We start from the raw sequence: 22,641 nt of genomic DNA, 5'->3' as shown, positions 1-22,641 counted from the left end.
TCATTCTTGCTTGTGCTTAGGTAGCAGCACCTGTACCCTATCTGTTGGAGCAGTTCAAAATGTCACTGCTGCAAATGATTGCAGTTAAAAAACCATTCTGAATAGAATTAAGGAGGCAAAACCACTTCCAGAACTCCTAATGCTATGTATTTCAGCAAGCCTATATAGAAAACCCCATGGGTTTCATTGGTCTTGGTTGCCTTGCTGTTCACTGCCAAGTATCATGAAATATTTTCTAACTGTCAATCCCTCTAAGAGCTGTTGCATGGTTGAACTGACAGTCAGAGCTGAAAGCAGCATTTCTTTTTGCCAGGCTGTGTCTAAAAATGTAAACATATTTCTTTCAAAACCACGTTTATTTCTCATTTGGCAGACTCCTTATTTTCCTGTGGCAGACCTCATTCACAGCCTGTTTGCAAATGTGCTAACAGCCTGGTTAACGACAACCGATGCTAGCAAGTCCTTAGTCCTAACTGTGGCACTACAGGTGGAAGATAACTAAGCTAAAAAGTGTCTGTAATAAACTAAAACCTAAAAATAAAGTTCACTGCAATGATTACCTTCAAAGCTCACAGAATTGAATAGCACTGTACTTTAATACAGTACATCTATATTCAATTCTCAACTTTTTTTCCCCTCATTCTGTACCAGGGAGATGGTTATTATATGCTACAGAAGAACTAGGAACTAGGCTATGACAGTTTTCTTAATCTTGATAGATTTCTGAGCATCTCAGGTACAGAATCAAAATCAGATTTTTGAAAATACCTATTGAATACGAGGTTAGTACTTCTGCCTTTCTGTTACAGGCATGTTAATAACAAAAGGTTGATTGTTAGGAGCACAAGGCAAATGCCTAGCTGCATGAAAATAGCTGACAACTGCTAATGTTCAATAATCTCATCTGATAAAACCACGCAGAGGGAGTAATTGCACGAGGATTTCAGTAAAAGAATGTGCAGCTGGTTTTTCTGGCTCTCCAAAAGCAGCTTGTGGTGCGTAAGCGATGCGAGGCAGTCATTGCCTCCTGGTTTCCCTTAGACCTTCGGTCTGGACTCCGTAGCTAATTCTGCCTTTGCCTATCGAACACCTTTAGCCCATTTGCCCCTGTGGATGTAGTTGCCACTGAACGCAGCAGGTAGCCAGGCCACAGGGCTCTGAACCTAGGGCAAGGTGGGGGCTGGTGTCCCAGGAAGACAAGGACGTGAGGGGACACGGTATCTCTCCAGAAGTTACAGTGCAGCTGCCTAACTGCCCTGTGCTTTGGATGACACAAGGGATGGGACTGAAATGCAGCAGTGTTAACATGTGAAAAAACAGTGAAAATTGCTGAAAACAAAGAATTAGGAGCTTCGATTTTGGACAAATTTGAAGTGAAAAACCACACCAGTGCTCATAGTATTATGCCTAAAGACATTATTTATTCCATTCATATGGCATGATCCTGTTTTTAATGAGCAGGCAGAAGCACTTGGCAGGTAAATGGCGTAGTCATGGGCTAAGTATTAGCTACCATGAAATTGAATTCTGTACTTGTGTGTCTAATACAAACAGTAGTGCGTGCACACAGAGTCTAATATTCCCAGAGAAACCAGGGCTGACATTTAACTGCCCCCGGGAAGAGAGGAGGAAATTAATACGGTGGGTATGGAAGACAGAGACTTGACACAGCAAGGAGAAACAAGAGGCAGAAAGGAGGTGAATGACCGGATGGTGAGTCAGTGATATTTTTGTTGAGTTTATGCATGTGTTTATTTTCTGGGTGTGATATCTGAATTAAACATTAGATATACCTAAAGAATGGATACATATGTCTACTGTTGAGTGTTTGCAGCTACTGGGACGCACATGGATACACAAACACCGCAAGAAACAACATTAAAAGAAGCCTATTAAGGCTGCAAGGTCACTTGTTCAGAATTATGACCATCAGAGCAAGCCTATTTCTTCTTTCTTTGTGCTTATGCATCATAACCCAGTTTTTAATTACACAGTAACAGGTTTTTGTAATTTTTTTTCTTCTGTAGGGCACCTGCCTCAGTCAGTGCACACAATGGGCAGCGTATACTCTAAGTAAGTAATACTTCCCAGTTCAATATACACCTTATTTACTATGTTCTGTCCAGCCCCAGCGCTGGAGAAGAATTATCCCTTAGAATGTTGCCTGTGAATGTCATCACCATTGCATCTCGAATGCTTCACAACGTTGAACATATAGTTTTTACCCCTGAGATGTGTATAATTCCCACAGAGAGAAGGTGATAAAACGAAATACCAAAAGCCAGATGCTTTATTATGGGGTCTTGTACTGGAAATGCCAAGGAACTGGTTTTTCAGACAGATGAGTATTATACACTTCTTCGACTGTTCAAAGTAGAGTTCCTGTTGGCTTTGGTCACAGCTGTGGGTACCTAGTCCTGCATTTCAGACTTCCACAAAGCCAGGCCATTCGCTCAGAGAGAAAAGAGCATGCAAATAATGGTCATTAGGGTTACATGCGGGTTGGAGTGATTTTGCTGGCATTCTGTGACTGAAGCCCATATGGAAATCAGTTTCCCACGTAGCCTTCAACTGCTTCAACCATTACGCCTTAATTTCACTTCTTGTAATCTTCTGGCTCACTCATTTTATAGCTTCCAACTCTTGCAACAGCTGAAGCAGGGATCCAACAGACGCTAATCTCCTTTACTACACAATGCCAGGCTTTTAAGTTGTTTTTTTCCAGACTGATACCCATTTGGGCCGTCAGCATGGGTGAGATGTTTGGTGCTCCCCTCTGTACCCTTAGCTCATGAAATACCTGGGCTGAACAGATCTCCTCCAGCAAGCACTCGGTTAAAGGTAGTATAGTGCTGCATCTGAGCATCCCAACTCTCCTGCCCTGGTAACTCGGTCGGTCTCGGGGTTCCCCCTAATACCAGCCCCTGTGCTTGGCCAGAGCCAATTCTGTCCCGCTGTCCAAAAATCTCTTCCAGATTTTCTTCATTTTCTCCTAGTTACCTGTTTGCTGCGCTGATTCCCAGGCCTTCCCTGCCTGCCTAGCCAGCTCCGTCTTTAGCTCTCAGCCCCAGTCTTCACATTCACAGTCGTTCTCCCTGTTGGTAGTTCTCACTGTTAGTTTCTCCCCATCTTTCATCTGGGCTTTTTGTGCCAATTTGGTCCCAACTCTAGTACAGCCGAAGGCTTGTCTCCCCTGCCTCCTGCACCACGAACACTAATGGTGGTGGTTCTGACTATCTGCAACATGTCCTTTACTTTTCCCTGTTCTTTTGACACAACTTTTACTGGAGCCAAGATAGGCCGATGGTTTCCTGAGGCTAATGACAGCCCCACTCTATAAAAATGAGTTGATGAGCCATCAGTTCCATACCTCCCCTGTCCCCCTGGTGGGAAGCCTATTTCTATACTGCTGCCCGGCTGCCGTGGGTGAGATTTGAGGTCGTTTCCAAACCTGCTTCTCTCATCCTCTTAAATATGTAACTAACTTGGCTGCCAAGGCATAGATATGTACTTGGCAGCCTGCAATAGCAACTGGAAACACAACATACACAATACAATTGTCAAAAAAAAAAAGGAAAAAAAAAAGAGATGGCTGTAGAGAACAGAGCCAGAGATGAATTTTCAGGCTGATTTGAGATGCCTGCTTAGCTACCCATGGACTGATTGTGTTTGCACGGATAAACCTTTGAAGAATACCTACAGGAGAAAAGATGCAGTGTTTGTAAGGCTATGGAACTGGGGGAAGCTAGGGACATTTTTTTTTATGGAAATTTTCTTTCCCCGCATTGTATTGTTCATGTGTTCTTCCATGTGGTTATGAACATCTTGGTGCTGTTTTCAGCAGTATTTTCCCTGGTTAGAAACTATTGCAAAAATGAACGATGCCACCTTTAAGAGCTGAAAGCACAGGACGTGTTCCTTCTGTCTTACTGAACGGACCCGTCTAAAAGTCTTAGGTCAGGTATTTTCATCTCTTCGAAGTACACATTGGCCTAGTGCAGCCGTACTAGCACACTTTTCCTAGATTGTGGCTGGTTTTCACACTATAGCTGACCTGATCTGCTTAGAGGTGTGGTCCTCCCTGTCCCCTTATCTTTTTCTGCATCTCTGCTGGCCCTTCTCTGACTCCACCATGAACTGATGTAAAATTCTAACTCAACAGAAAGTTTCTCATTTATTTTTGCTGGATTACTGTTTTTGACAGTTTAGGGAGCCGCCTTGCTGTGGGGACAAAGAAAATAAAGAATCAACACAAAGATAAATCATGGGAAAATTTTGATGGGAGCAGGAATGCCTCTTCCATCAACAGCTAGCTATTAGGCTGGCTTAGCTGTAACGTGAAACTTCACCCTTCATGAGAACTTTACTTCTATTGGGAAAAAGTGCTTTTATCAATATAACTTGTACCAATTTTGGGTGCGATCTAATCAGTACCAGTTATACATGACACTGATCCACTGTGAGTGACTAGTGTGAGAGACTCTCTGCTTGCAAAAGCAAATGCTTGACAATATCCCAAAGATCAAAACCCCTCCCTCAAAATCATGCCCTTAAGTGACCTGCCTTAGCATACGGGAATTATTTCCAGGGGGAACTTGCAAATCTTGAGATGATTGCTCTCATAGGCATCTAGGTCATTTCACAGACTTGTGACCTGGTAGATATACTTTTAAACCTTGTAAAGTTGCAAGCTAAAGCATGTTTAACATTCAGAGTGCTGTACAGACATCAACGCCCATAACAGAGGGACCAGGTGCAGCTGCCTTCACTGCTGCCAGTCCTGGGCCAGTAACCAGGAAAACCTCTGCAGCTCCTGACCGTCAAAGAACACAGAAGTCCAAATGAGTGGCCGTGGTTACCACATGGAAAGCACTTATTTTCCCTGTTTGGACTAAAATGTTACCCAGGGAAGCTGCTTAGCAGAGCTGGGAAAGAGCAGAGTCCACAGACTATGAGTCCCAGTCCACAGTGCAGGCTGGAGGGGGATTTACCTGCTGGGATCTGCGGTTCCTAGGGGACAGCAGGCTGTCACCGGGATACTGCTGTAAACAGGGCCTGCCTTCTGCGCTTCTGGTGGTGTCCCAGGCAAGCACCATGCTATCTGTGAGTCTCCCCACCTTTCTCATCTCCATCTTGTTGCTGCTGCTCACGTTTGCCTCTGCAGCAGATGCTGGGGACCACAGGAGGGCCATGGGGTGGGCAGGGCAGGGCAGGCAGGGACTGTCCCACTGCCCCAGCCAGGGAGCAGGGTGGCTGGGGACAGTCATTCAGCCATTTGTATTAGTGAGAAGCAGCTGAGATGCATTTCGAAGACAGAGGAGTGGTATTTTCTCCTTACTGTGATGCATTGGTAAGCCTTGCTGTACTGTACTACCGCCTTTTCTATTTTTCTTTCATGGTTCATAATCCCTGGTGTGTAACATAAAAGTGCCGTGTTTGCATGACCCTTTTCATGTGAGAGCTGTAAACCAGCATTAGAAAGCTGGAACTGAAGACTAGAACAATCAAGTTGAAATAATGACTTTTTGTGAAAGGATTACAGCCACAGTTTCCTAATATTCATCTCCGTGGTCTAATCATTGCCTGGGCTGCTGGCTGCTGGTGTGAAATTATCCTGGTGTCCCATATCCAGCACTGTACTACCAAATTAGATTGAGCAAGAATTTGTGAGAGCCTTGTGCCTGGCTGGCTGAATGGTACCTGGCAAAAAGTCACAGAAAGCCTTCGTGTTTCACCTAATTTAAATTTCTAGGTAGAAGGATTTCAGCAATAAGAGTAATTTTGCTTTAAAGGTGACCTGGAAATAATAGTTAAGAGTTTGCAAGTGTCTCTTGTTAATTAAGAAAGGACTAATGGATTTATTTCCAGGGGATTTTTTTAATGTTCTTTTTTGTTCTTTTTTTTTTTTTAATATATAGCTACTGTAAATGCCGTTTCTAGTAGTTTTGTCCAGTGTCCCCTGAAAAGTCTATCTGGCGTTTATTTAAAGTTCTCAGAATATTGGGAAAGTGCATAACATATTCAATTTTTAAACAAAGATTTCCTTTGTCCTGATACTTAGTCTATACAGTTACATAAATATTATAAAAAAAACCAAAACAAATAAAAGCCATGTGTTGTTAATGCACAGCTCCACTTGATTTCTCAGTCTTTATTGATTCACTGGCAATCAAAGAACTGATGTACCTTAGCAAACTTTCTATTATTTATTCATAACCTGGAAGAAATAAAAAGCTCAGATACCCATTTGTCTTTCTTGTGCTGTCAACCTTAAATCTCAGAGAATTTTTGTTCAATAGCTCACGAACAAACAACATCTGGGTGAAAAGCAGACTTAAGAAAGATAGAAAGTGGTCCATTTGCACAGTGCTTGCATTATAAATATTTTGTTGAGCTGGGCTGAGAACATGAGCATAGATTTATGACATGTACTATGTATGCTGTTTTCTTGCAGAGGATAAAACTAACTCGAGGTGTGTGGTACTGGAAAGATGATACGAACACTCTTGAATTTTCAAGGTAAAAGAATGGTGTTTAGTTTCAAATTATGCAGGTTTAGGCCTTGATACAGCAGTTCCAACTAAGGCAAAATCAGTCTAATATTGTTTTACCCAAACATCAACTGCATCATCTTCTTTTTTTTTTTTCCAATTGAGACCAGAGCTCCTTAACTGCTGCTCTGTAGCAATATGTTAATGGAGAGAATCAGAGATACGCATTTACTCCACACTGCTTTCAAGCTGAACCCACTACAGAGGGATGGCTAGAAGTGTGTGGCGCGTCCTGCCTTGTGTCAGAAATGTGCAGCACGCGCTGGAGCAGCAGTGCTGGACATGAGGGCCAAATGCCACCCCAGGTGTCTATATGTGGAGGTCCACAGACCGATGTTCCCTGTTGCTCGTGTTACGTATGACCCTGTGCGATGGTGAGCACTGGAGGACTGCAGACCTTTAGGGAAATCACAGCTCTGCAGGGGACAAAGTGCATGTAACTGTGCTTTGAATTTCTGTGGCAGTTGTGGATTAAGACTTCATCATTTAAACAGTTAGGGCAAAAAAACCCAACACCCAAGCTGTATCCCCCCTGCTCTCTTCTCAAGTGCAGGGCAGGGAGCGCAGTGGAGCGTGGCAGCGGTGGGTCAGTCACATGCTGCCCGCTGCTGCCTCCTGCCCTGCCGGGCATTTCCCAAGCCTTTGTCATGGTGGAGCCAGGCTGCTCACCTCTCTCCTGGTCATACGGCTACTGCAGGTGCCTTTCATGGTCTGCGTCTCAGCAGCTCTGGCCAACTTCTCCGTTGGGCTTGGGAACGCTGCTGACTCTGCCCAGCAGCTCTCCAGGGAGAGGTGTGAGCTCCCTGGTGACCTCTGCCTGTCTCTGCCCTCAACGATCCCAAAGAAAAGCTCTGGAATGGAGTAGTTTACATTTAAAATCTTCCTAAAGCCACTTGAGACACCTATTGCTTGAAGGGTTTACGTGGTGCAGTGTATATGGTGGCAGGAGACAGAGCAGGAGGGCCCAGGGAAACCCCTTTACTCTTTGCTTCTGTGTTCTTGAAAGCAATGATGTCTCACGTTGACCTCAGCACAACCCAGTTGTTTTCTTAGTGTCACTTAGAGGCCAAAATAGATATGCCTTTGTATCATGGGATGTTGACCTCTTTGTACTGCTGCTAGTAATTTAAACTCATACTACTGCATGCTTATACTCTGTATTTCAGCTCCAAACCAGCGGCTGAGGAAAACCTTAAGGAAGGAAAAAATATTCACTTTCAGGAAATGCGTGTCAAGACATTAAAGAGGTATTTTCAATTCGACCAGCCTAGCTCAAAAAGAAACAAGATAATTTGTGTGGGAATATTTTCATCTGTTGTCTGAAGATCATGTCTGAACAAAGCACGTGAAACAGGAAGCCAGCTGTCATTTCAACAGGGTGGATGAGTGGCCTGAACATAAAAACAGAGCCAGACATGCCTGGTGTTGAATGCTAGCTCAGGCACTAGCCTGGTATGACTTTGGTAAAGTCATTCAGCATCTTTGTTGCTGTTTCCAGATCGCTCACAACGAGTTAATAATTCTCATCTACCCTAAAGAGTATTGTGAGGTAATTAATTCATCTGTGTAAGGCACTTCAAAGATTAAAGTATTATTATTATTATTAATACTCTTATAAATTCACAACATGGTATAGCTGACTTTCATCCATTACTTAAAACCTCTTTGATCTAAATAATATAGTCACAATTTATTATATTAGCAACTAAAAGAGCAACTTGAGACGCAACCTTAGAGCTGAAATGTCCTATTTCTCTCAACATCCCCAGCCTCTTTTGTGGTTGTAATAGTTGAAAGTTTGTTCAGGATACCTGCCAAACACATTTCACTGCTTGTCCCTTTGAAACTGAGTGCAATGAAGACACTACATGCCAGGTAGATAGTCTTAATATTCTCAGACTGGAATTAACGCTGTATCCTTAAGTGTTATGTATCGGTCAACCACTAGCATCTTCCAAGAGGAGTGCAGTGCAACGCTTCCTGAAAGAAGGCTGACTGACACAGAAGTAAAATTGCATAGGCTGTCAAAGTGGGTACAACATGGATATGTGACGTTGGATGATGTCAAATGTGAGTAATTGCTGGTATTTTGTATCAGCAAGGCATCGCCCATACAAGCTAGAAAGCTATTTCTACTAACACTAGCGATTTTTTTGAGGAATATTGTTTTTCTCCTCTGTATGTTTTCAGATGCTGCTTTGCTTTTGAAAGAAGCAAATGAGTCACATCACATGCTGTCATTTGCAGCAGTTATAAGGTATGCCATTTAGAGTTTGTTTCAAGAATTATGCGTGTGTAGCTGGTAGTGGATGGACCAGGGTATATGAGAAGTGGGATATGAAATACCAGAGCTTTAAAATCTCTCACCTGTGAGGTTCAGTGGGAAACAATACCAAATGCGTGTTGTCCTCAACATGTGCAGAGAAATAATCCTATCACCCGTTTGAAAGTTTTCCACTCTGTTACCTAAAGGAAGCCAAGAACTTGGGCTTAAATATGCGAAGGTTGTTATCCATTTTACTGTAAGTTAAATTCCACGTTAGCCAACGCATCTGCAACACTGCGTGCACCAGGAATGCTACCACGACTAGGAATCTGGGCTGCCTTGCTGTGCTGCTCAGTTCCTGTCAGAGCTACAGGGCTCATTATTTGCTGCGTTACTTTACATTATTTGCTACATTATCAGCATTACTTCTCTATAGGCTAAAAGTGAGGAGGCAGCAGGCGGAGCATTCCATCTCAGAGGCATATCCCTGAGATCACCAGGGCCGTACAGTGGCTGCATTGCCTTTGGCTTAGGAATGTACCTGTAGACCTTGTTGAGCCTTCGCCGTACTGTCTTTTCAGAAGGGGACAGGTGTCCGAATTGTCCCCCTTTTCCTTTGAATGTGAGTGCCACTCTTCAAGCATGTTCAGTGCAGAAAACTTGCTTCTTGGAAGTATGTCTGGTAATATCCCATTCAATCCACTCTTCAACGTGTTTATTGGACTCTGTTAATAATTCTCAAAAAGCCTTCAAAGTCTTAGTGTGGGGTGAAGTTCTTCCTACAAATAGGTCTCAACCATATAGCTAATATTTGATATAATGCAGGCCCTTGAGCAGAGACGTTGTTCTTTTTCATAATGTTCTGGTGATGTCTCTGTCTGCAAATCTGCAGACTTCACAGTGACCTTTCTACCTTCCACTTAGGAACGAGAAACTAGATGAGTTCCTCATGGCCCTGCTCTTCTACCTATTTTTTTACCTTGAAAAGATCACCCTGGAAAAGAAACGCAGATCCTTGAGTTCGTGAGTACAAGTCTTCAGGGGTGTAGGTACGCAGAGCTTGCCCCAGAAAATCTGGAATCACAGAGCAGTCTTTCATGTCAGAATCTGTGGGATTCTGCATATGAGCAAGGACTGCTTGCTATACTGTCCCAGTCTATATATGGAATACTAAGGAGAAAACATCCTTGGTCTCACCGTTTATGTCTCCCGTCCCCTTGTCCTCTGTGCTCTCCTGGACATAGGCTCCTCTGACTATGTAGGGAGACAGATTTTCTGGGAGGATTTGAATCTCGCTTTGCCCCAGCCTTGCCCTGAGTGGCATGCACTGCTGTTCACGGGGCATGGCATCACCGTAGTCTCCCTTTCAAGATGGTGGCTGGATCCAGTCCTGCTGCAATGGGGTCACCAAATAATTTGGCTCCTCAAGGCAATGCTGCAATTTGAATAAATCATTACTACCACCAACGTTAAATCTGTGCGAGTGCCCTGGATCAAATTACCACCGCTTAATGCCATTTCCCAGCAATAACATTCCTATCCAGTCATTTTTCTTGCGTGCAATACAGAGCACCAAATCGTTGCAACTGAGTCTGCTGGGTGTTAATTTGTGCTGTGGGTCACCTTGCTTTAAGACTTCATTTCTAAATACTTTGCAAAGCAGGTTCAGTTGACTCTTAGGTGCTAGAAACATGTTAGGACATGAGGAATATCTGCTAGGAAAGCAGTTCCCGAGTAAGGGTGTGTGACCACACTTGCTACCTTGCAGAGTGGAAGTGGTGGTGCCAGGGGCATAGTTTAGGAGTTGCTGTGTTAGAGGGTTATATGCCTCGGGAGGAAGCATTGCAGAGATACAAACTATGATTGTAAGAAATGTCAGTGTTTTTCTGGAGTCTATAATAGTCTCTGTGAATTCATCGACCATTTTCTTAAATTACTTACCTCACAGTTCATGAAGCCTTGACATAAAAAGGGGCTGATTTATCTGGATTGAAAAAAAGACTGTTGGAGGGTTGATGGCCTTAAGGAATTGATTTGTTCTATATCCATAGATTAACAGGTGTTTCTTCCATTGTGCAAGGAATAACTCATAAATAAAGAAAACCATCAGCGTAGTTTCACACACAAAGGTCGTAGATTCAGTTGAGGTACTCTGGGCTGGTAAAGGACAAGGAGGCCACCCTGTCAGCCATGACATCTCAAAATGGCTCATATCGTCTATTGGTGTGGCAAATACAGAAACAGACTGAAACGAAGAGGAGTATGGACCTATTGCAATACAGGGTTATGTTTCCTGGATCCAAGGGACTCTGGCTAGTGGGTATCAGCTACAAGCAAGCATTGGATGAACCCTGCCAGGAGAGACTTTTCAGTGTGTTCTGGCATGCAGTGCTCCCAAAGTGACCCCTGCCCTTTGGTGGGAAACACATACTGACTCTCTGCTTCCCAAAGGGATATTCTACAGTACTGTTTTATTTACATTCATTACCTCCCCTGAAGGGAAGCGGCTTGCTTGTCGGGATTACCTGCATGCAGCGTAACATCAGAGAAACTTAAAAAGACACCATGCAGAAGCAGGAAGTCAGGATATTGATCTACTGAAGTATAAATATAGGGAAAGAAAGTAAAATGACAAAAGGCAATTTCAGGTCCTATTTAATATCGAAGTTCATCCTTAATTGTTCTAGTGTCTTAGCTGACCTGGAGAAGCAGAGGGATATTAAACACAGTGTGAAGAGTTTTCTGACACTGCATCTTCTTTCCCTGTTCAAGACCTCCTATTTCCTCTGTTACCCACTTGGTCTAATTCCAAACTCGGTATGTGCTATATTTCAAATCAAATGTAGCAAAGACTATCTTTTTCCTCCTGTGGAGTAAAGTTCTGGAATGGTTTTCCACTAGGAAGTAGTGGGGACAGGCAACAAAACTACTTTTTTTCTGAAGGTGTAGCTCTGTGAGCTTGTGAAAGGGATTTTATGACTACATAATAGAATCATAATGACAGAAAATTACACTTGTGATAAGAATCCTTGGGTTTGTGATATGCTGATGTATTTGAGAGAATGTGAAAGAAGATTGCATAGCCATTTGTTTTCTTATATCTATCCCACATAAATCCCATGCTTAGGGCTGTTGCTAGTGGCCTGCTTAGGAAGAAAACTCCCTCCCCCTTCCTCCAAGACGTAATTTAGTTTCATACCCTTTTTTGCTTGCCTATGTAGTACTGGCTATGTGCCACAAGTAGAGACAGACTGGAGGCAAGACGTGCCGGTACCATTTCATGTGTCTTGTTAGTGACACCTATAATTTGCTCCCAGTTAATCTGACAGACAGATTATTTGGAGACTGAGCTTGGTGACCCACCTAGTCCTTTATCAGCCTGATGTTCCTATATGACAGACACATCCAATGTCTGTGCAGTCCTCGAGCTGCTCTTTTTGTAGACCCTGTGTGATAACCTAGTAACATAGAAAACACTGCTGGTTATTCCTGCTCCTAGTTGGTATTTTTTGGAGTTCCTGCCATTTGGGCTGCCTGTGAGAGGTGCCTAACTCATCTACTGGGACTACTCTTGTCCACAGGGAGCCAGGCCTGATGGCCTGAAAACCTCCTCAGCTGTCTCGAACCTAGACCATGTAGCAGTATCAGTGTCCACAGTGCCTAAGATGTCTAAGACCGCCCTGGCTTCAGAAGTTATTGCTTCTGTGCATTAAACTTTCTTTAGAAAAGAAAGTATTGGAAGGGGGTCCTATCAGAGAATGTCAGGATGAATATGGACATATTTGTCTTCTTATGACTTTGTCTTTTGTTGATGCTGTGCTGATTCTTTGTAAATCTAAGTCTGAGGCTTTCCTGGCTTCTTCTGGGTTCAGGAAGATCTTGTAACTAACTTCAAAAACAACCAACCAGTCTTCCAAAGCAGCGGGGATGAAGCATTCCCCGACCGGAGACAGCTTGGGAGTACTCACTTCTGAAATATGTGACTCTAAGAACAAAAACTCAGCAGTGGTGGATGAGACATGAATGGAACAAGGGCTATTATTTCTGTCCTGTATTTTCTTTCCCCTTTAGTTTCTGTCTGTTTCTGCTTCCAACCCTTTCATGTCTTTTGAGGAAAATCTGCTGGATTTTATGAGCAATTATCCTTGAGAAGCCCAGAGTAATTGTCCTAATTTATTAAAGGTGGGTTGTGTAGGAAGCTTTGGAGCTGGAGGCAATCAGGGAGAGGACAGATAAAAAAACCCAACTCTCCCGAGCGTGAAAGGAGGCTGGTAACTTTTAGGCCGGCAGCGCTCCCAGGCACCGGGAGACAGTCGGGTGGATTACAGGGGAAGCAGAGGAAACAGAAAGCTCTTTGGTTTGGCATTTCCTTCGTGTTTGATCTGAATTGGTTTAAAATACAGGTTTGTGGTTTTAGCCATTCCTGTTTAGAGGCAGTCCCAAAAGTGCTTCGTGTGCCTTTCTGAAGAGAAGTAAGTGCTGTCTCTGAATGAGCCAGACCCACCGCTCCAGGCCACCCGGTGACAGAGCCTGCGCCCACAGATATCTAAATGCACCTCCAGGACTTTTATGCAGGCTGCTAAAAGGGTTCATAAGCTATGCAGGATCAAAGACAGCAACCTGACAGGTTGTGGGCATGCAGCTTTTAAGTTGTGTGGGGCAAGAGAGACTGTCTGGGCCTAAGCCCCAGGCCTTGCAGCCCCACCAGCATTGCCAAGCTGTGCTGGAAGCATCTGAGCCCAGCCTGGCTGCAGAGGGGTCCCCTGACAGTGGGGTCAGGCAGCGTCTTGGTTTATGTGCATGAAAATCATGCCTGGTTCTCAGGGCCAGTCACTCTTTCTAGCATCCCTTCTGTCCAGAGCACCTTCCCTGAAAACCTTTTTCTCTTTTTGTTTTAAACAGCACTATGATATTTTTAGAGAAGAAAGAAATGGACGACGTGTTGGCAAAGTTAGCGGTGGCCAGGATTCACCTTGCCATGGTGTACTGTAACTTTATCCTTGAACGAGGCATGGCACGGCAGCGCCACATGCCTGGTGGAAAGTAAGCCAAGGAAAGCTTTCCCTTCTGGGCACCCTCTCTAAGTCAAGGACCACAGCAGCCCAGTGCAAAGGACCCTGTTGAGTGGCATAAGTGAATATCCAGGGTAACAAATGTCTTCTGATCCAAGGAGTCACAGAGGGCTATGGGACCATGAGACAGAGAAGTGTTCCGATGTCCCTGCAGCACAGCCTGTTAACTAACTCCAAAAGTGTTTCTGATGAGCTGTTGCCAACTGATCTGGCCACAACAAGTTGCAGCAGAGCTCTGGATACCAGACTGGAAAGCTCTAGCCCTGGTATGCGGAAGCCTTGCTAGATATACAGAACACGAAACTTTGATGGGTTCAACATGAAAGTCAGCAGGGCAAGAAGCAATGCCAGCCCTGGCTCTTACCCCTGCCACTTCCACTTACTAAATCTTGAAAGCAAATGGTTATGTACCTGCTAGTTGCCACTGATCCTTGCATAAAATTCCTCTTATGCCAAGTCTGAGATAGCATAAGACCAGTCTAGCAAGTGAAGGAGACTATGTTCCTGAAGGGCAGCAAGTGCAGTAGAGACAAGAAGAGGTTGTGCTTGGGCATTGGAAGCGTAGGACTTCTATCTCTGAGCGAGGACGTCAGTTCATGGCTTTTTCAGAGTGGTGAAGACCAACTTTTCTTCAGATGTGATGATCCCAGCAGCAAACAGAAAGGGGAGAGAAACCTGTAGTGGGAATTAAAAAAGAAACTGAAGAAGACAGGAGAGAATGGGAGGGTGTTTGAAAAGGCAAAGAAACAAAACGAATGATGAGGACAAGAAAAGAGGAGTTTTAACAGGTGATGAAGTTCTTGTGATTTAACGCTGGCCAGCAACTAAGCACCACAAAGAGTAGCTAGTGGAAGGAGATTGTAATGACAGAAAGATCACACACCGTGCTAGTGTTAGGGATTCTTTCCTCAGCCACGTTTCCTGCACAATGTTTCCTTTCCCTGTCAGTAGAAAGGAGCTGGCAGTCCCCACCCAGTACCCCAGTCCCATGGGATCTTCTCAGAGCAGTTTCAGGCATTTTTTTTCAGTCAGTTGGTGTGAAACTGCTGCCAGTCCCCCAGAAGAGTCACAAGCATTCACCTGCCTTCCTGCAACAGGGCTCCAGGCAGCCTTGCTCCTGGCTGGGGTGGGGAAACCTGGGTTTCCTTCTAATCAAGAGGAGAAGTTAACCTGTGAAATGATGGAGTCAAAGGGGAGCTGAAATTGCAGTCCCAGCAGGGCTTTCATTTTAGTGTGCCCCATCCCACAAGACGCTGGAACCTCAGAATTAGGAATGTGTTCCCTCTCGTCCTGGCACATCAGCATTTCGCCAGGCACTCCTGGGAGCAGCCTTCTATGCCAAATCCCTGCTTCCAGATTCCCGCTGAGCAGAGGCATCCTCTTAACCTTCTTGTTGGTTGGACAGGGAGGGTCATGACAGCATTTCATTGTTTCTGTTGGGTGGCCCTAACATCTGCACTTATGAGACTTGGAGGAACTTATTGCAGAAAGTAACTCGAATGCAAGAACTGGATGGAGCTGGATAAAACAGCCTGTCGTATACCCAGCTAGTAAGCTCTGCTGCCTCTTCACGCACTTGTATTGCCTGGTGGGTGGGAATGTGCAGGATTGAGGCAAGCAAGAGGTCTAGTGGCAAAAATCCCAGCAGCATGGGAGTGAGAGAAGAGAGATGAAAGAAGAAACTGTGTTCTTTAATATTTCCATCACAGTGGGGGTTAGAGTCTGGCAGCGGGTTGGTATGTCGGTGTCCAGGCTGTGAAAACACACAGGCTAGAAAAGAGCCGTGTCTTAAAGCCTTCATGATGTCAGTTGCTGTACGAAGAGAGACCTCACTGTGTTACACATAGCAGAGTGGCAGTAGCTGACTGCGGCTGACGTCAGAGTTAGTCTAATGCTGAGTGTGTTATAATATTGCCATACCATACTGTAATTATATAAATATAATCTTTTTCCACGCTGAGACTCGGTTTAGCCTTAAATGTTATCTGGATCCTCCCAGACCATTATATGAACTGCCAAAAACAAGAGCTGAGGGACAGAACTGATTAACACTCCTGATTATAAAAGATGGTTAGGAATTTTTTGAGCACACATGTTTTTGCATGGGAAAGGTCCTTCATCAAAACAGAAACTGTGATGAGGGTTACCTTTGATGAGTTGTTGTTTTTTTTTAATCTGAAAAATGTTTAGATTAGAAAGCTGAGAAACTATTGATAGTGTACCATCCCCTGGTTTTACTATATTTTCTTATAACCCAACTATGGGTTCATGATGGTGTTGAAGCTTTTGCTTTTCACTCTAATTCACCATAGCAACATTTTAATGAAATCTTATACTGTGTTGGTAAACTTCTTTCCCTTCCAGATCTGCCAAATGACTTGTGTGTTCATATGAATTTATTGATTTTTTATGTAAAGGTTTTCTCTGAAAGTTTAAAAAGGGAGGCTTAGGTGGAGAACATCTTCATCTTAACAATTTACATGATTTGTAAAACGCAAGCATTAAAATCCTATCTTGATACTATCCCAGACTGGAATTTGAGAGAGTTACTCCAGACCTGTTATTTGTGTGTGTTAGCATTAGTCCTTTTGTGCCTCCAATGCCGAGGAAGGAATAGGTGTGTCTGGCTTTCTCCTTTCAAGTTGATTGAGGTTGTGCAACCTTTTTGTGGTGCCAGTTTCCTTATGGGCATTTGTCATAATGGGAAAAATACAGCGTGTTCCCAAAGCTGCATGCATCAATGGCGCAAACACAGTCGAGCCGGCCCTTGCTGCTCCTTGAAGCTGGTTTGATGCACTGGCAATTACAGTCATGGCCGTGGTGGAAAGCTGTGGAGCTGCTAAATGGCACAGGAAGCATTTCTTCCCTGTGTGCCCCTATGCACAACAGTAGTGCTTGTAGATGTCTGAAGTCACTATCATCTTGCATCCAAGCCCCACACGTACTGCACCATCTGCCCTTGGCTGTGCTGTTGTCCTCTTTTATGCATGAACTCAGACATTCTGAGAAATCAGTGTCACTATATTTCTAGAAGGCATGATGCTCTTTGCTCGCTTCTTCATGTTTCTTACAAGTCCTGTCCTGAATGTTGTTGCAAGTTTGATGTTTTCCTGACCCTTTCTGTATTTTCCTAGGTAATTAGCAACTGTGCCCTAGACATGGGAGGTGCCTCCTAGTTCAACACTTATTTTAGGAAACTTTACTCTCTTTGCTTAATATCTCACCTCAGGGAAGAAAGCACTGGGAGAAAGAAGGGTGGAGACCCCTGGCCTTATTTGACTCTATTAGCGTTATTTTCTGTTGCCAGCCTGCACATAGGTTTCTCTGCGCAAGCTCTGTAATGTTAAAAGGTGAAGCTGTGTTTCACATTTAGGTTTAAGAAGCTGGGGCCACTTTAGGTTTCTCCACTCTGGTATTCTGAAGACAGAATATGGTGCTTTACCAGAATTCATGAGGACTCAAAAGCATCAGAGTTGTTCTGGGAGTTTTGCTTTGGCAAACGGCCATGACATGCTTGCAGAGTCAAGCTTCTGTGAAGTGTCAGCAGAATTATGGCTGGTGGGAGCCAGGTAGGGAGATACATGGTCTTCTTGATCAAAAAATCAATAAAGAAAAGTCCAAAGATGGTAAATAGGGCTCTATCTGCATGGTCTGCTCTGCATTGATGTTTCTGAGGTGATGGCAGCTGGGGATACACTGGATGTGTGGAACACGTGATGTTATCAGGAAGATAAGGGACATGCCAGGAGTTGGCGAATTGATGTGGAGACAGGTTTTCCTGTGCACCTGGCAGGACCAAGCCAGATCTGTGGGGATCTGTAGGTTAGCATGGAAAATTTGGTTTCATTTCCATGAGGGTGGGTTGTGCCATCTCCAGGAGAACTGAGTGGCTGCTGGGATGTGTGCACCACCCTCTGCTTTAATGACTGTTTCAATGATGTACAGTCATTTGGCTTTGTGTGAGAATCCCTGGGCTCAAGTGGGTGGTGAGAGCATCTCTCAGGCTTCCACTGGGCAAATTGCTGCGTCTTTAATAAAGGCCCTTTGTCGTTCTTGGGCATGTTTTACGTTTCGTCTTGGAGATACATCAGGCATCTCCTTCCTAGTTTTCAAGTTTATTGTCTCAGCATTGGCCTGGCTTGGTGCGCTCGGTAACTCTGCTCGTTGCTCTCACAGTGATGTCAGGAAGAGTTTTTTATTGACTTCAGTGGGAACTGGGTTAGATCAGTGCTGACCGCTTTTTAGAGGCCCATACAGAGAGTTCAGTCTAGATAGCATAGCAGGGGAGCCTCGCCTGCTCGTCATATCCAGCTTTGTTCTCTGTCAGATTTAATTAACAGAGCCATACAATATTTTGCATTTTCTCCTTCTGAGGCAATGCAGAAGTCCTGCCTTTCTTTTGGACAGTGGGTCTCTGCATGCTAGTAATGAGGATCTACCAGCAACAACTTTATTGCCCTGGTGAAATGCCAGGTTGGCATAGCCCCCTGAGTGGTATTCAATGCTCTGTTCAGAGAACTGAAAGGATGACTGCTGCTATTAATTTTGTGCTCTTGTTCACTGCCTTAGGAGAAAAACATCATTACAGAAAGATCGGAGCTTCTTTGAGGTAAGAAAGACACAAAGATAAATGGAGAGTACGATTGCCAGCCCAGAGCACATCCCTCCCTTGCGCATCCAAATGCTCCTTTCCTTTTTGGTTCCCCCAGTAGTTTACATGTAAGGCAGAGTACGTAGAATAAAATTTTACCTCTAGGGCCTAGATGTCCCTGTAAAATGTCATGTCTTTGCCCTTCAGACCAAGCCTTTTCCCTTTGGAGCCCTAAACCAGGGAGTTTCAGCCCTTCTGTGGCTCTTGGACCCCAGGCAGTTCCCACCACAGCCTGAGGTCCTGAGGTCTGGTCTATAGATTTCTTCTCATCATTGGTCTTATAGTTTCATCTCTGTAGGTAAGAAATTTCACAGCCTACTTTCATTTCCATTGCCCTTGGCAACATTTCTAGATGCCAATAAGCTCTTCTGGCCTGCCACATACAGCTCCATGAGCCATTTATGCGACTCACTATGTAGCAGGGCTTCAGCAAATTAATACGAAACAGCTGGGCCCAAATCGTACTTTATACTTCATAAACTGGGAAGCCTTTCCTTGAAAAAGGGGAGCCGTGGCTTCAATTCCAAGGACGCAGAGCAGTCCCAGTTATGCTGTCTTTTCAAGAACAGACTCAGTAGAGATTGGACTTACTGGGGGTTGATTCAGTTTATGCCAGGGATCGCAAGAGTTAAAGAGGAGTGAAAAGCTAGATTTTGTTTTTTTAATCAGCAAGCAGACATGCGGAGGTGAGATGAGATGAGTTCCTATTTGGTAGTAATATTTTCTGTGATCATAATGCCATCATTCAGGGTGGGGATCATCATGTCTACCTGCAGCTGCCCAAACAATAGCTGTCCAGTCAGACCATGCCCTTCGGCTGCCTTGGCAGCCAATGCAGAAAGGAGAAGCTCAGCCAGAGGGTGAATTGTTGCCTCTTGAGATAGATGCGTGTGATAGGAACCCCCACAGAATGACTCGTCCAATTAGTTTCTTTCCATTGATCATTGAGGGAAACTGGGTGGTGATATCAGGTTATCTCCTTAGTTTCTAGCAGCAAGACTAAGCCAAATTGTTCAGAGTTGAGCATGATGAAATCTGTCTGAGCTAACTCTGTTTCTAGCTTCCTCTGTCTGCATACCTTTAAAAAAACATTCCTTTCAATTGTTCACTGATGCATGCATGGTAAAGTTTGATGCCTAGTAGTTACTGGCATTTTAGTGGAGTCACGCCAACCTGCACTCCAGCATGCAGTGGGACCCTGGGCCTTTTCCCAGGGAAAAGAGGATCTGTGTTTTCAATTTAGGGCTTCTACAACTTCTGCAGCTATGTGGCTTGGCTTGTGTTCAGACGGAAGCACTTCCAAGTGATTCGGGAAGAAATCGGCAGGCTTCTTCACTCCGATGTGTTCAATCCCACCTTAAGAGACAGGAACAATGTTGACTTGCAGAAAGCAGGAGACCGGACTGCTGCTGCAAATACAGTGCAATTGCCGTATCTGAGGTACACATTTGACACACTGGTGAGTCCTTAGGGAACCTGCCCTATCCAAATACACTGAGGTAACGCCTGCATTTGTTTTCTTTCAAGAAAAGTCCATGCCAAGCGTCCTTCCATAAACAGCATGACTCACCAGCGCTCGCCAGTGCTCAGCACGCTGCTGCCCTTACCGAAGGGGAGCGCTCAATACTTCTCCCAGAAGCACTACTGTCAGGGCAAAGACCCTCGATCTTGCACGTGTGACTGCCTGCCAGACTTCTCCGAATTGTTCGCTACCAAGTAAGGGGCTATTTCTCTGCATAAATAGATTGGGTAGTGCTATGAGGAGAGGTGTCGGACAGCTAACTCCTCCTCACCGGGAGAGGGGCCATTGGACTGAGGATTTGGTCTACATGGGAGTTAGAGAGGAACAGGAGTGTAGGTCCTGAGAGGCCTCAGAGAGTCTGAAACTTGCAGAGGCAACCAAGTACTCTTGGTTAACTGATGGCAAAGCAGCTACTGCCCATCGCAGTGCTTTGTTAAAATTCAAAAGGTTTTCAGGGGACGGGAAATATGCTTTAACATAAATCTGAACAGAAATTAATCAAAACCTCTCAAAATCAAAATGGGATGTTTATTTTTTTCCGTCTCGTGATTCATTCCAATTTCTTATATCTTCTCGACTTTTAGATTTTAATAGTGTTCTGATCAGACATTACTGATGTAATTTATCCCAAAAAAGCAATTTTGTTACTACACTGTACTTTTAAAATATAATTTCAATTCTCATAAAAATAGAGCCTTTTCATCTGATTCATGATAAAACCAAACTCTTTCAAGGCTGGTATACCACATGAGAGGAATTCCATTTCCCATCCAGCCATGGTTAACAGCAGTATTGCTACAGTACTTTATAATGTAATCACTCGTGTAAACAGGACCACTGTAAATCAGTTTTGCTCTGTTGAAACGTATATAAGGCACCCTGTAAGACTTTCCCTCATAAATCTTCTTTTTCTGCCTGGAAATTAGAATTTGAGAATTGCCTTCATTTGTCTGGATCTTTCAGAGTTCTGGCAATGTAATGAAAGCTGCAGCACTGCACATGCAAAATCTTTGGACGTATCTACAACAGATGACCAGCAAGTCCGGTATTTCTTGAGAGTGTGAAATTTGCTAGAAAAGCACATGTAATTGTTTTGTGCGTGCTTTGGAAGCTGGGTGCATCCTGAGCATCTTGCCTTTATAGCTTATGCAGAGCGTCGTGCAATTCATATGTAAGAGGGCCAACCTTTCCAGGGAGCGCCGAGCTTCACTTGGACCTGTGCAATTCATGTTGTGTGCATGCACGCTCCAGACAGAAACGTGCTGTGCTGTGCAAGGTGCTGAGGGTGTGAGCCTGGTTATTTGTTTTTCCCTGGGGGAGAGCTAAGGAGGCAAGGTTCCTTGCTGGTTTACCTAGGAAACGCTACAACTCTGTCCCCCTTTATCCGCTTCTCCTTTGCTTCGTTGTGCCAAGCAGATTAACACAATGTTTTCCAACAGGGTGGGCATCATTGGAGCTCCTGTTAGTGAGTTAATATCTTTGATGAGCATGCCTGATGGGACTATGGAGGAGAAGGAGGAAAAGGAAGAGGAAGAACAAGAAGAAGGAAGAATAAGGACTAGTTTATCCATCCTGACAAATGACCTCAGTTTGCCGTCTCTAAGAAGCCCCCGAAACAGTCTTAGTATTCAGAGCACCGCGCTCTCGAGAGAAACAGCAGAAAGTGACAGTAATCAGAGCAACTAGCAGAAGTGGTATCTGTGTCGAGTGGCATGGTTTCACGTTGCTAAGTAAATCACTCTGAATTTACAGCTTAAGAAGCCTAACTCATTTGTCAGAGGTGGGGCAGTTTAGCACACAAGGGCCTTGACTGGGTGGCTGGAGACCTGGACAGCAATCCCTGGTTCTGTCACTAGCTATTTTTCCTTGATCTTAATGCCTTCATTGCACCATTTCTGAGAAGATTATTTTACTGACTTAATTTGGGAAGTGCTTTGACACCTGCAGGTGAATATGATTATTGATTTTAATGTCAACCCTCTTTTTCTAAAGAGTTAGCAAAGCAACCAGGAGACACGACTGACTACAGTCTAAAAGTTGCTGAAATTCCGCTGTTAAAGGGAGTTACTCTGGAATCTTTAATATCATAGAATCAGAATCGTAGAATCACAGAATGGTTCGGGTTGGAAGGGTCCTTAAAGATCACCTAGTTTCAACCCCCCTGCCACAGGCAGGGACACCTCCCACTAGAGTAAACACTATGTTGTTTTTACTTCTTTTTTATTTCCATCATTTCTCATTTTGTTCTCAGATATAGCTAGCCTAATTTGTGACTCATTGTGAAATAAGTAGAGCAAAGAGAAATGCTGTTATTTAAAATATCCACCAAGTCTTCATTTCGATTTAGCTATTTAATTATAAGTATTTATTTATTTTTATAATTGATTTTATATGAATGGAAAAGCAGATCTTAGATATTCAAACTTAAAATATGCAGTTGGGATGTCAGTATCTTGAAACAAAATGAATTTATGGTAAGAAATGGTGTTATTTTACCTATGAGGCTATCTGTACATGCTAATTGGTAGCATCAGGAGGAAAATTTAGGATGATATCCTGATTTAGTCATAGTCAATAAG

The 22,641-nt window shown here is 43.9% G+C and overlaps 1 protein-coding gene across 1 annotated transcript; it reads left to right on the top strand.

Annotated features, from left to right (window-relative positions):
- The first annotated feature begins 1,647 nt into the window (after positions 1–1,647).
- On the top strand, positions 1,648–22,106 carry PPP1R36 (protein phosphatase 1 regulatory subunit 36). The gene is made up of 11 exons (XM_054199720.1): positions 1,648–1,713; positions 6,455–6,519; positions 7,718–7,798; positions 8,500–8,621; positions 8,742–8,808; positions 9,742–9,840; positions 13,720–13,859; positions 18,452–18,498; positions 19,784–19,980; positions 20,068–20,256; positions 21,502–22,106. The coding sequence occupies exons 1-11, from the start codon at positions 1,648–1,650 to the stop codon at positions 21,746–21,748; spliced, it is 1,320 nt and encodes a 439-aa protein (XP_054055695.1). The 3' UTR covers positions 21,749–22,106.
- The last annotated feature ends 535 nt before the right edge of the window (positions 22,107–22,641 follow it).

The sequence above is a fragment of the Rissa tridactyla genome, chromosome 4 (assembly GCF_028500815.1).
Source record: "Rissa tridactyla isolate bRisTri1 chromosome 4, bRisTri1.patW.cur.20221130, whole genome shotgun sequence".
NCBI classification, from domain to species: domain Eukaryota; kingdom Metazoa; phylum Chordata; class Aves; order Charadriiformes; family Laridae; genus Rissa; species Rissa tridactyla.
Note: the sequence above shows the minus strand (reverse complement) of the source record. Positions and strands in the feature narration are given on the sequence as shown.